The sequence below is a fragment of the Engraulis encrasicolus genome, chromosome 1, assembly GCF_034702125.1.
Source record: "Engraulis encrasicolus isolate BLACKSEA-1 chromosome 1, IST_EnEncr_1.0, whole genome shotgun sequence".
NCBI lineage: Eukaryota > Metazoa > Chordata > Actinopteri > Clupeiformes > Engraulidae > Engraulis > Engraulis encrasicolus.
The window spans coordinates 56585172-56599969 of NC_085857.1; the positions used below are offsets into that span (position 1 = coordinate 56585172).

At 45.3% G+C, this 14798-nt stretch overlaps 1 protein-coding gene across 1 annotated transcript in view; it reads left to right on the forward strand.

Annotated features, from left to right (window-relative positions):
• LOC134455517 (NACHT, LRR and PYD domains-containing protein 3-like) overlaps positions 1 to 14798 on the forward strand; it is a 75641-nt gene continuing 60843 nt past the window's right edge. The window contains exons 1-2 of the mRNA XM_063206632.1: positions 1 to 188; positions 9842 to 9955. Coding sequence (XP_063062702.1) covers positions 28 to 188; positions 9842 to 9955 — 275 coding nt within the window. The 5' untranslated portion in view covers positions 1 to 27. The remainder of the gene's footprint in view (positions 189 to 9841; positions 9956 to 14798) is intronic.

Sequence of the window (14798 nt, forward strand, 5' to 3'; positions counted from 1 at the left end):
AAGTGTATATGTTTATCTGTCCTGTTCATGCATAGTGAGAGTCCTATTGCAGCTGGGATGAGTGTCTCTCAGGAGAGAGAGGAGACTGCGGATCACAGTGAGGCACTCCGACCAGAGTCTGCACTACACACCTGTGTGGCCCTCAGCAAGGACACTGGTGCTGTCCCACCGCCACCCTCTAATGCAGGGTGAGTTAAGACGCACACACACACACACACACACACACACACACACACACACACACACACACACACACACACACACACACACACACACACACACACACACACACAGAGAGCAGCCAACGCAGGGGGTGGGGGGTGGGGGTATATTGTCCTGGGCCCAGGGAGAGAGGGGGCCTGGCCTACTCTATGCTATGAATGTAGTTCAACCTACCTAGAACTAACTCAGGGTTAACTTGGTGAACCAGAGTTGACAAAAGCTGGCTACCTTGATCGGGGTTAACCTGTACTAAGATGCTGATTTAGATGTTGGTTTGTCTACCCCGAGTTGCCTAAACCTGAGTACCTGCGCGTTCTTGTAGTAGAGCAACCGCAGCCAATCAGAGAGCGGGATCATTTATTTCAGTAGCGCTTTAAACTGGAATGCTGAGAAATGAAAGGAGACGCCAGTGCGTGATGATAACCAGGCCATTTGTTTAATTTTCACTTGGTCGAGAATGCGCAGCCTTCATCCCAACAGTTTAGTAGCCAATCTTAACTTGTTGCATTACATGCGTAAAATGAAATAAACCATGCACCAAGATTATTTTCAATATACTGTAGTCATGTGCAGTAAGCCAGAAAAAAAAATGCTTCGTAGGCCCCTGCACACACACACACACACACACACACACACACACACACACACACACACACACACACACACACACACACACACACGCGCGCACACACACACACCTGAGCACTGGAGATGGAGCTCTGGAGGTCTACACATAAAAAGACATATAGCATGATTTTGTGTGTGTGTGTGTGTGTGTGTGTGTGTGTGTGTGTGTGTGTGTGTGTGTGTGTGTGTGTGTGTGTGTGTGTGTGTGTGTGTGTGTGTGTAACTTAATGTCCTGTGTCCTTGTGTGTGTAGAGTCCAGACCCCCAGAGCTCCATCTCCAGTGCCCAGCTGTGTGTCTCTGAAGAGTGACTGGTCCAAGGGTGATGTGCCCAACTTCAGCAATGATCAACTCTCACCACATCCACGGTGAGTTATTAGTCTTTCATTTGGGTGATGAAGCCATGTTCAGATGGATCCCTGTTCAGAGGTATCCTAACTGTATGCACATACAAGGTTCGCGTGTGCAGGAGCAGCGCAGGGATGGGGCAGGGCAAACACAAGAGGTTCACAGGTTTAGTTGTTTTCACACTTAATGATCCTCCCGTTCCACTTCCCCAACAAAGTGAAAGCATGTTCCCTTCAAACAAGCATCGAGGCTGCCGGACCATAGAGAGAGAAACTAAACTAAAAGAGCCATAATCCCTCTCTCCAAATACCAATGATGGAGCGTCCATGAGGAGAAAAGAAAAGAAAAAATGTCCCGACCTGTAATTGTAAGATGTCACATAAAATGTATCAATTCAAAACGCTGTGCACATGCACTTGAACCATTGTCATTGCGAACTGCAGGGCTTGTTGCGGTGTGGAGCAGGACTGGGTAGCAAAAGCCAACCTTCTTCAGCCTGTCACAAAGTCCTTTAAACGCATGCCATTGTTTGATCACCACAGCAGGATAATCAGGAAAATATGTATATCCCAATCGTTGTATGTCAGAGGAAACTGTTGGCGAGATAGCCATAGTATTTTCTTCTTGGTTTGAAAATGGTGGATCCTGGCTGTCATGACGTGCGGCCGCGCCTCGCCGTCCTCTTCATGAGATCTCCCCAGGCAATGCGCTCCATCCAACACAACAGGCCTTGAAACATAACTGGCACCTAACAGTTCAGGGATAAACTTCTCCCAAAAATCCACAGGGTTTGATCCCTTGATTTTCTCAGGTAGGCCAACAATTTTTATATTTTTACGTGTAGAGCGAGCCTCTAGATCGATTACCTTGGCATGCAATGCGCGACTTTCCTTCTGCAGTTCCATGCAAGTTTGTTCAACTTTTGCGAGCCTCTTATAGGAGCCACAGACCCAGAGGTCAAGTGGTGCCCCTCTGGGGATTGAAAGTGTCAGTGTGATGACTAGTCTGTGCCCTGACATCTTAACAACAGTCATTCATGGATGGTGCAGGCACACTTGGCAGTGTAGCAATCCCTGCAAATCGCGTTTGGAAAGTCATCTGCATTTGCACAGGTAAGCTCTGTTTCTCTGCATCATGCGATGCAAGAAGACGGATTCTCATCTTGGCGATCCCAAGTAGCCCACCCATCTCACCCGTGTGCCCACCTGCGACCGAATGTTATAACACTGCTGGTCCCCATGATCTCTTGACTGAAGGCGCATTCCAATAGGCAGCAAATCACAAATTAGTAGAAGTCTTGCAATTTACCTAGCACTGATTCTTGAGAAAGTGGCTAAAACAGGTTGTAATCTTGAAAGAAAAAAACGAAGTGAATTACAAAATAATATGGTATATCCTCGTAGACAAAGGTCTTGGCTTTTCAGAAATGTACAAGGCCAATCTCCCCATTTTGATTTTTTTTCCAGAAATCAGGTTTTCCTCCGATCATACCTTGTTTTTTGTCAACACCGTCAGACACAATTAAAAGCAATAAAAAGTGTATTGATTTGGTTGCATATGTATCTGGAGTTCTTAAGTGATTGTGTGTGTTTTTTTGGTTCACACATACACCTTTAAATGTTGAAAATTCACTTTCATTCTATTTTAATACTGCTTCATGTGTTCTAATTTAAAAATATGTGCTGTCAGACAATGCTTACTTAATGCCTAAATAGATCAAATTTTTTTTTGTAATTTCACAAATATTCGTGTAGGCTTAAAGTTGCTATTACTTTGATAATTCAACAACTCCAAAGGAAAATTTTGTAAGCACATTAATTTAAAATGTCCAAAACTCCTTCTTACGATGGTGACCTAAGAACTGACATTGGTGACAGTAATCTGAAGGTGTTGAAAGTGACCTAATTATTACCTACATTTAGCAAAATAAATAGCCCTCTCAAGTCAATGACATCTAGTGTAAACACTTTATTTTTGTGTGTGCATAGTATGTTTGTGCATGTGTTTTTTCTTCATTTGTTAGATACTCTAGGAAGTAGGCCTAGATTATTGAAAATGTGGCATAAACAGGTTTTAAGTTGTTCAAATCCAAAATATAGAGGTGTATTATCATAGATGAAGGTCTTGGCTGTGCAGTGAATGTATTGGCCAAGCTCCCCATGTTTTACATTTTTCATAAAATGGGCTCGCTCTTGGTTTTGTCACCAGCGTCAGACAGAATTAGAAGTTAAAAAATATGTTTACTGTATTTAAGTGAATTACTTTTGCAATTCAACATAATTGTAGATACTTATTGGAAGCATATTCTTAAAACTTGTTAAAAACATGTAAAACACATGCTTTTTTGTGAACTACATCAGATGTCACCACCGTCAGGTTTTGTGACAAAAAACCCTCCAAATGCACCTCAGTGGAGGCTGGAGTGTAAGTTTGGGTCACAATTATTACTGACATGTCTGGTAATGTTTCATTAACCAGCACAATTTAGTAAAATATGGAACAAGATGATGAGCGGAACAAAATCTGACGGTAGTGACATCTGACGGTGTGAGACAAAAAAACACTCTTTTACATATTATGCATTTTTTGCTCACATTAGCCACTTCGTTTTCGCTCTGTTTCTTAGGGGCTTCATGCCGCTTCTGAAAAAGTATATATAATTAACATTAATGTAATATAATAGTATTAAAACCCCCGACGGTGTTGACAGTTTATGGTTGGGACAGTACCAGTGTCCAAACAAATTAACAAATTGAGGAGAAATTAGTAAACTTACAGGAGCTTCAGTGATGGTGAAGTATTCAGTAGAGCTAAAGGTTTGAAAAGGGGTCCTAAGTAATGACAATGACCTTGTGCATACCTGATTTTATTGTCTTTTTTTAAAAAATTGACGGTGGTGACTAATATGCTGGACACACTTTGAGCAATCAGAAAATAGTAGTAAATATTGCTTTACACACACTATGTGCATATCTGCAGAACCACTTCAATATGGACTTTCACATCATGGTGATATTATTCAATAATATCAGTGATTTTTACATTTTAAGTCAATTGAAATGATGATGTCTGTCCTTGGGACAGCTGTTTTTACAGGGTGTGGGCAGGTTTATAGCCATGAAAAGTAATAAAATTACACTTAAATATTTCAAACGACTGTACATTTGTGTAACAGACCCCTGGGTCTTTACCTGGATTCATTTTGTTCATGAAAATATAGTTTATTTTCATCAGAATTGGCAGTTTATTGCAGAGACATGTTTTAGCCGCTTTCTCAAGAATCAGTGCTATGCCAAATTTATTGCAGCACTCCCTACAAGACTGAACCAATTCAAGCGGGAAGATAAGTCAGGTTAGAGCCAAAGTATACAATGTAAACATGTTTTGTAATTACCTAGGCCATATATTTGCGATAATGATTTGTTGCGCTTCACCTGCTGCTCAAGTTGGCGATCATAGTCATCTCAACTCCAACTTGAGAACGGCATACTCGGCCTCAGACCTGTCGTAGCAGTTTCATCTTTTCTGAGCTTACAGTGACATTTGATGAATGCCAACCTTAATTCCTGTCCTGTGTCCTTGCGTGTGTAGGGCCCAGACCCCCAGAGCTCCATCTCCAGTGCCCAGCTGTGTGTCTCTGAAGAGTGACAGGTCTATGCTTGACCCACCTAAGTTCAGCAATGACCCAGTCTCGCCACATCCACAGTGAGTTATAAGACTTTCATTTGGGTGATTCAGACATGTCAGAGGTATCCCTGTACAAAGGTATCCTAACCGCACATACAAGGTTCGCGTGTGCGGGGACAGGGGCAGCGCAGGAATGGACCGCGGAAACGGCCGGGCCAGGGGGGCCGTGGCCCGGGTAACTTTTTGAAAAATAAATGAATGAAGGCCTTCAAAAAAAAGTCAAAACCTGTGGACAATATCAAACTTAAACACAACTCATGCTGTAATAATGCAATAAAGCGTTTTCCTAAACCAATATTTCCTTAACCAATATTAATATTTGACATGCGTGAATGTTGCGAAATCTGGAGTTCTAAGCAACAGCGCAGCACTGAAAATCGCGCAGAGAAGGTGTGCAGTCAGCAGGAGTGTACCCTGCATTAATGCATTTTCCCATTGTAGGCTAAGTCTTCTCGCCAAACTGTCCAAAACAGTGTTATTGTTAATAATTTCGCTGAGCAGACAGCGATGCAAAGAAGCCAGGTTACCGCGGGAACATAGGCTATAGCAAGCGTTGCCACTCATTCATCTGAAAGCGCGAGGCTCGCATGTGCTTTCACCGACTTCGATCAGCAGAGAATGGTGCTTCAGTGCTCCCTGCAGCGTGCCGCGGGAATGTAGAGCACACACGAAAGTTTAGCAAAAGCTCTGCTTATTTTTTAGATGCGTCCCACGCATCTCTATAAGAGGCTTTGGTGTCCGTCCGTCCGTCCGTCCGCCCTCCCGTGATGCGTTTCTGAATTGTGATTCCCTCTTGTGTCCACAAGGTGGCAGTCGCTCAGTGGAGTGGCGGAGCTCAGTTGGAGCTCAGTTTTGGCCTGGAGCTCATGCGTGCAAACCAAAACGTCTACCATAATGGTTAGCAAACCGGCTACGCAGCTGATTGATTGCATTATCTGACACAACTGCAGAAGCACAGAAGTCTGTATGCATATTCCATCCATGTGTGCCATGTGTGCTAGCCGAGTTCCTAAACATTCACACAAAGAAGTCTTCAGATAAGGAGGATAACTGTCAAGCGCCACACTCAACAAACTCTTCATGGTCAATAACACCAAGCGGAGCACAAAAAATAGGAAGGCATGAGACATTTGCAGATAGCGTTTCCTATGTTCAGTGTTGTTAGACTACACAGCGTCACCACTCAAAAGAAACAACACCCTTTGAAGAAAACAACAGCCCGAACACCGGCAATCCCCTGTATTTTTTTGACAATGCTGTGAGAAGTGCAGGCAAGAGAGCAACTCGCGCTTTGAGCGTGGGTGGAGGAGATTACTTCGATACTTCGATTAACGCGAGCACAGGGAGAGTGAAGGCTGTGTTACTGTTGATCATACGCACACGCGTCTTTTAAAGGGTTTGTTCGGGGCGACCGCTTGACAGAGAGCGTGCTTTTCGGTTTATGCAGTAAATGTCTCATTGATTAGTTTATGGAACTTACGGTTTGTCTGTTACGGTCCACGAAGACAATATCCACGTGAAAACGCAAACGCCTGCAAACCACTGTTTTGACAGAAAGACAGTTCACCTGTCGCCTACTCTGTTTTCTTCCCAAAGCGGCATTTAAAAGTATTCCATGAAATCCAACATCAACGTCACTTCAAATAGGTGACAGCATCATGCACACACATGAAATAACACTTCAGTGAGGGGGGGACATCACTGCTCTCATATTAAAGTGAAAAGAGAATTTCACATTTTAGTTTATTTAATGTAGGCCTATGCAAAATTGCAAATAGCCTATTAATTGAAATCTGTCCAGAAAGGGTTGTAATGTTTGCCTGTTTTTTATGTTTGTATTTTTTTTTAAAATAAAAAATCGTGATTAAAAAAAATAAATAACAAAAATAGAGATTTTATGTTAAAAAAAATGTGATATGGGATGGACCGATGGCCCCCCTAGCTAAATTCGCCTTAGGTCCCCAAATTGCTAAATGTAGTGTAAGGGATTATTTTGAAAAGACAGTAACATGTAATCAGCAATGCATTACAGTTTTTCAGTAACTTGCCCAACACTGTTGAAATCCTATGGTACTTTTTCAAATCCAGGCTTATACAGTACATGGTAGGCTTATTGATAAATTGCCTTGACAGGTTATGAGGAGGCCAAGGGGGCGTTTGGGCAAAAAAGGTTCAGAACGGGCATAGACGGACGCATCTGTTGTCCACCTGTCGGACTTGTTTTATTGACAATCACCGCTGCCAAGTACAGTGTCACTACCACAAAAAAGAACACACGACAAGGCTACTGCCAACCATTATCCATCGAAAGGTTTTAATAGTTGATTACCAGGATGGTGTAGTCATCTTTGCAACCTCCATCAATGTAAGGGGCAGTATAGGTGAGTCATGCTGATTTGGATTTGGTTATTTTAGTGTTGTTGCTGTTTGGACATTCAGTAAAATCATCGTGGCTAGAGGTGCTTAACTCGAATCTTTGAGGCGCCCGGATTGATTGGATCATTCCTAGGAGAGTATCCGGATTAGACGGATCACTCGGATCACACGGATCACCTATTTAAAATAAATAAAAATAAATATGTATTTTTTAAAACATTTCTGCCGTTAAATATCTATGCGCCTCGCCTTTGTTGTTCCATTTATCAATTCACGTTGATAAATCAAAGAGTAAGATGAATTTTATGAATGTCACAGTTCCTAAACTCATGCTGCGATCCGACCCACCTGGGTCTCCTCACTAAACATGCAACCACAACTCGAACAGCCTTTGGCAGCAGTGAAACGGCATGTTCCTGATTTTGCAATAAATAATGTGTGTGTTTGTATTTAAGAAGACTAAAAGTCAAATATTTGGGAGCAGAAGTCTAGTTGAGCAGGGACAGTCGAGGCGAGCAGCAGATGACCACTCGCTTCCGCTGCCGAGTTGCCTTGCGACTCGCACACTCGTGGCAAAAACGAAACTTAAGCGTTGATCCGATCCGTAGGGGATTCGCTGCTACCAACAACTCAGTCAGGATTCGTCTCACCGAGTCGCCGAGGGCGCCGCTGCTGAGTGACTCGGACGAGGGGAGGGACAGCAGTGGCTTTAAAGACTGTACGCTGTAACGCAGTGAGTGATAGTAGAGTCACGTCTGTAGACTATAATTTCCCTAAGAGTAGCCTACAGAGTGAGATGTTAAAGCGTTGGCAGAGCACTGTTAACATTTAGAAATGTAGAGCTCAACAGAGTCAGAAGCACACACATAGGGAGCGGGGATCCGCGACTCAATTGGCCACAACAGGCTGGACGGATCAAACAGGCTCGATGAATGACGACGAGGCGGGAGTTGGTTCAGTTTTACTCAGTGAGTGTTCGTGACTGAACAGCATACTAGGGAGATTAGAGAATGGCTGTTGTAGTCAACTAAAGAGGATATATTCCGATTTCACAATTTCTCGCGCTGTAACTGCCATTTTGTTGACATATTAATGAAATGCCGTCTGACCCGCCTTTGGCGGATCAATGCACGACAGCCATCCGGTCTGTTCGGATGAGGTCTTGATCCGGCTCTCCAACCGGATCCTCCGGGTTTTATATCATCTCTATTCATGGCAACGTGATGTGTCCGCGCTCTCTCTCTCTCGTGCGCGCGCCCAGCTCCGATAAAACAGCAAACATAGCCATGCACTCCTCTGACCAAGAACCACAGAAGGTTCACTTCTTTGTGTTTAGCGTTTCAGTGCTTGAGAGTAGTGCTGGTACAAGCAAGCCGACCGTTTTTCAGTTGCGTTTCCACCGACCACCGAGGTGCTTGAACATTTTATTCTGCTTTTGTTGTGTGATGATGTATGCGTGTCCGTGTAGGCTATACAGCGCATAGCCTCGACGATGCATCTTGTCCGACCTAGAATTTTGGTGACACTCACCACCTCTTGCGATTGTGGCCTGGGGTGGCCAGACGTCCGTCTGTAAGATGGACCGTCCGTCGTCTTTTCAGTGCCTTGTCCGGCGAAAGATTTAATGCATTAAAATGCATGGAATTGCATCTAAGAAACGCAAATTTTCTTGGGGGAGAACCCCCAAACCCCCCGTCCAAAAATGGGTCCCTCCCTTGCGGCCCCCCCTTGTTCAAATACGTTCCGCGGTCTATGAGCGCAGGGATGGGGGCAAGGCAAGCGCAAGAGTTTCACAAGCTGTTCAGTTGTTTTCGAATTTCGTTAGACGATTCTCTCACTACAGGACGTACAATCACTCCGAATTGTAACACCGGCGCACCAGGGGTTACCTACCGCCAGGTCTGCCATGCGGAGAGAAGTATGCCCACTGAGGATCAGTGGAGCCTGGTCGGGCACAGCCACAAGCCTTCGGACATGACGGACGCCTCTGAGTAAAATGGGGTCTAACCCCTGACTCACACTCACGTCCGAGGTCAGCCTTGGACGGGCCACACTCATAGAGCCCACAGCAATGGATGTGGGTGAAAGAGTTCACCACGAGCCTGAGAGAGGGGGTCCTTTCTGAGGGGTAGCTCCCATGGCTCGCCTGAAAGCAGACTTGAGATTTCTGCCAACCATAGCCGCCCATGCCAGCAGGGGGCCACTAAGAGCAGGGACAGGCGTTCTGAACGGACCTTGTGCAGAACAGCCAACAGTAGGGCCACCAGGGGAAAGGTATACAGCCTCCCATTAGGCCATGGGCGAGCTAGGGCATCAGTTCCCATAGCTATGTTACAGGGGTCTCCCACGTTAAGGGCGCCTGGCACATGTGATGCCCTCAGTGAGAGGAAGTGCCTATCTGCCCGTGACAGTAACCGTTTTGCCAGGGATTGCCACCTTGGTTATTGATGTAAGCCCGTCGGGACCAGGACCATGATTTTTGGTGTGTGTGTGTGTGTGTGTGTGTGTGTGTGTGTGTGTGTGTGTGTGTGTGTGTGTGTGTGTGTGTGTGTAACTTAATGTCCTGTGGCCTTGTGTGTGTAGTGCCCAGACCCCCAGAGCTCCATCTCCAGTGCCCAGCTGTGTGTCTCTAAAGAGTGACTGCTCCAAGGATGATATGCCCAACTTCAGCAATGATCCAGTCTCACCACATCCACGGTGACTTATTAGTCTTTCATTTGGGTGATGAAGCCATGTTCAGATGGATCCTAACTGTATGCACATACAAGGTTCGCGTGTGCAGGAGCAGCGCAGGGATGGGGCAGGGCAAGCACAAGAGGTTCACAGGCTGTTTAGTTGTTTTCACACTTAATGATCCTCCCGTTCCACTTCCCCAACAAAGTGAAAGCATGTTCCCTTCAAACAAGCATCGAGGCTGCCGGACCATAGAGAGAGAAACTAAACTAAAAGAGCCAAAAAAAATGTCCCGACCTGTAATTGTAAGATGTTACATAAAATGTATCAATTCAAAACGCTGTGCACATTTGCTCAAACCAATGTCATTGCGAACTGCAGGGCTTGTTGCGGTGTAGAGAAAACTTGCTCTGATGTTCCTACGATAAGCCTGAGCAGGACTGGGTAGCAAAAGCCAATCTTGGCACCAGCCTCCTTCAGCCTGTCACAAAGTCCTTTAAACGCATGCCATTGTTTGATCACCACAGCAGGATAATCAGGGAAAATATGAATCTCCCTATTGTTGTATGTCAGAGGAAACTGTTGGCGAGATAGCCATAGTATTTTCTTCTTGGTTTGGAAATGGTGGATCCTGGCTGTCATGACTCGCCGTCCTCTTCATGAGATCTATTCCCCAGGCGATGCGCTCGATCCAACACAACAGGCCTTGAAACATAACTGGCACCTAACAGTTCAGGGATAAACTTCTCCAAAAAATCCACAGGGTTTGATCCCTCGATTTTCTCTGGTAGGCCAACAATATATTTGTACGTGTAGAGCGAGCCTCTAGATCGATTACCTTGGCATGCAATGCACGATTTTCCTTCTGCAGTTCCATGCAAGTTTGTTCAACTTTTGCGAGCCTCCAGTGTTTCCCATACATTGAGGAAACTATGGCGGCCCGCCATAGTTTAAATTTGGCCGCCATAGTTTCCGAAAATGTAAAAAAAAAAAAAAATTTTTTTTTTTTTTTTTTTTTTTTTTTTTTTTTTTTACGATTTCCGTGTTTGTTAAAAGCGATTTCAATTACGATTTCCTTCGCATTTTCCTCCTGGAGTAAATACATCCTATAGAGAAAACCACAAGTGCTTGAAAGAGAGAGGGATCAAAAGCCTTGTCAAGTTGTTGTAGTTAACTTGGGTTTGGGAGCAATAAAAAAAAAAAACCTTCCGAGAAGGGACAGTTGGGATGAGTTTACTAACACTCCCCAGGCTTTGTTTTACAGTTGTAATGAGTTAGGTGACAGGCCTTCATTGACAAGGCAGAAGAGACATCGGGCTGCATATAGAAATGAATGTGTAATGAATGTGAATATAGACATAAATGTGTAATATGTTGTTCAGCACTTTTAATGGGAGGAATTTTGAAAAACTGGCCCTGTGACCAGCACCCCTCATGTAGAAGGTGTACGCCTATGTGTGTGTGGGGAAAAGGCATAGCCTACCCTCTTAGACCCTTTTTGTTTATGCGTTAACAATTTCACTCTTAAATTCTTATCTCCCCTGCATGTGTATTATGTGGCCTCATTTCTCAAAATATAAATGGCTGAAATGTAGGCGTAGGCCTATAGTTTCTCCATGCGCCAATGTCATACTGTACTCATTGTTTTGCCATTTTGCATTTACACTGCGTGAATACCCCCCCCCCCAAAAAAAAAGGCCCGTGAAAAGACACCACCCCCCCCCGGACAAAAAAAAAACGACTGCCCCCATAGTTTCCAAAATTTCTGTGGGAAACACTGGAGCCTCTTATAGGAGCCACAGACCCAGAGGTCAAGTGGTGCCCCTGTGGAGATTGAAAGTGTCAGTGTGATGACTAGTCTGTGCCCTGACATCTTAACAACAGTCATTCATGGATGGTGCAGGCACACTTGGCAGTGTAGCAATCCCTGCAAATCGCGTTTGGAAAGTCATCTGCATTTGCACAGGTAAGCTCTGTTTCTCTGCATCATGCGATGCAAGAAGACGGATTCTCATCTTGGCGATCCCAAGTAGCCCACCCATCTCACCCGTGTGCCCACCTGCGACCGAATGTTATAACACTGCTGGTCCCCATGATCTCTTGACTGAAGGCGCATTCCAATAGGCAGCAAATCACAAATTAGTAGAAGTCTTGCAGTTGACCTATGCCAAATTTAATGCAGCACTCCCTGCAAGACTGAACCAATTCAACCGGGAAGATAAGTCGGGTTATAGCCAAAGTATACAATGTAAACATGTTTTGTAATTACCTAGGCCATATATTTGTGATAATGGTTTGTTGCGCTACACCTGCTGCTCAAGTTGGCGATCATAGTCATCTCAACTCAAACTTGAGAACGGCATACTCGGTCTCAGATCTGTCGTAGCAGTTTCATCTTTTCTGAGCTTACAGTGACATTTGATGAATGCCAACCTTAATTCCTGTTCTGTGTCATTGTGTGTGTAGAGTCCAGACCCCCAGAGCTCCATCTCCAGTGCCCAGCTGTGTGTCTCTGAAGAGTGACAGGTCCATGGGTCATATGCCCAACTTCAGCAATGATCCAGTCTCACCACATCCACAGTGAGTTATTAGTGTCTCATTTGGGTGATGAAGCCATGTTCAGAGGTATCCCTGTACAAAGGTATCCTAACCGCACATGCACATACAAGGTTCGCGTGTGCGAGGGCAGGAGCAGCGCAGGGATGGGGGCAGGGCAAGCGCAAGAGGCTCACGGGCTGTTCGGTTGTTTTCGAATTTCGTTAGACGATTCTCTCTCTACAGGACATACAATCACTCCGAATTGTAACACCGGCGCACCAGGGGTTACCTACCGCCAGGTCAGCCATGCAGCGAGAAGTATGCCCACTGAGGATCAGTGGAGCCTGGTCGGGCACAGCCACAAGCCTTCGGACATGATGGACGCCTGTGAGTAAAATGGGGTCTAACCCCTGACTCACACTCACGTCCGAGGTCAGCCTTGGACGGGCCACACTCATAGAGCCTACAGCAATGGATGTGGGTGAAAGAGTTCACCACGAGCCTGAGAGAGGGGGTGCTTTCTGAGGGGTAGATCCCATGGCTTACCTGAAAGCAGGCTTGAGATTTCTGCCAACCACGGCCGCCCACGCCAGCGGGCGGCCACTAAGAGCAGGGACAGGCGTTCAGAATGGAACTTGTGCAGAACGGCCAACAGGGGAAAGGCATACAGCCTCCCATTTGGCCAGGGTTGAACTAGGGCATCAGTTCCCATAGCTATGTTACAGGGGTCTCCCACGTTAAGGGCGCCTGGCACATGTGATGCCTATCTGCCCGTGACAGTAACCGTTTTGCCAGGGATTGCCACCTTGGTTATTGATGTAAGCCAGTCGGGACCAGGACGTGGCAGGAGAGGCAAGAAGTGCCTCAGGCCAAGGAACACCGTCAGGAGTTCCAAGTAGTTAATGTGGCAGGCGGCAAGCTGGGGAGACCAGACACCGCTCAAACCACGATCGTTGAGCATCGTTCCCCGACCTTGAAGGGATGCGTCCGTACTGAGGAACAGGGGGATGCATAACATGAGGTATAAAGGCTAAAGGTATAACATGAGCAGCGGGCGTCGAGGGGGTTCGGTCCATTGCACCGTACGAGTGGCTCGCGTAGCTTGGGCGGAAGATCTTTGAGACCTTGCCCAGAGGACAGCAGTGAAGCGGTCAGATTTGTGCGGCAGCTTTGGAGCTGTAGCCGCCAGGGAGACCGCCCCCAGAGAGGTATCCGATATACCATTCATGCCCTCCATGTCTAGCATGGAAAAGCCACCAATGAGGGCTCTGGACGGAAGCAGATGTTGCCACGACTTTTGCACTTGATAATGTCTGGAAAAGAAGGGAGCACCTCCTGAACAGAGGGCGTTGTTCGGGTGAGAAAAGAGTGCTGTCTTTTAGAAGGGGCCGCAGGCTACTGAACACCCAGCTTATCGGCCACCTTGCAGCAGAAAGTGTGACGTGTTTCCCCGAGGGTCATTCCACGCCAAATCAACAAGAGCCCGCGCACTTAGGTCTCAAAAAAATCTGAAAATATTACTGAGTGTACCCATGACACTTAAGAGAAACACTGTACATTTATCTGAATGTAAGATGTATACTTTCCATGTTACAGCCAATTTCACTTGGGGAGGGGGGTGCCCATTTTGTTCACACTCTTTTTTTTGTCAAAGTTCACAAGCCCGTAGCTCAAGAACTAAACCATGTAGGAAGCTCAAATTTGGCATGCTGGTACATAGATAGGAATTGTTTGTTGCAAAACTGTCAGTTTTGGTCTGTATGATCTTGCATCATCATGGCATTCCCTCAAAAATGATACAAATTGTACTGGAGTTTTTGGCTGTGCTCTGTTTAGGCCTTCAGAAGACATATTTGTGCCCAACATAGCCTCATGATTTTTTCCCCTAGTAGATACAAGTAGAAACACTCCCATACAAATCTATGAATAGAAAGGAAACCCCATCAGTGTTTGACCAGAAGACCTCACAAGTCTGACAAATCATTTTGGGTGTCATTTTCAGAGCACCAGAACACCTTGTGGGATTGTCCACAGATTTTTATTTTATATTTTTCTTCATTCTCCATGAAGTCTTCTTTTTAAAAATGCCAATGAGACTTGTCTTATGTGATGTTTTCTTTTGTAATTTCCACCCTGAACATGGGCAAAATGCAAAAAGAGAGCAACATGATTTCGATAACATTTAATGTAAAGACTAAATAATCAAATGCAAATTTTGCCCAGACATGATCACCCGAGAGTCCCTGTGCAGGGGTGCAGGTATCCCTTTCAATTTCAATGATTTCAGGAGCGTTCAATGTGGGAGCAGGTTCGCTCACCAAAAGAGACA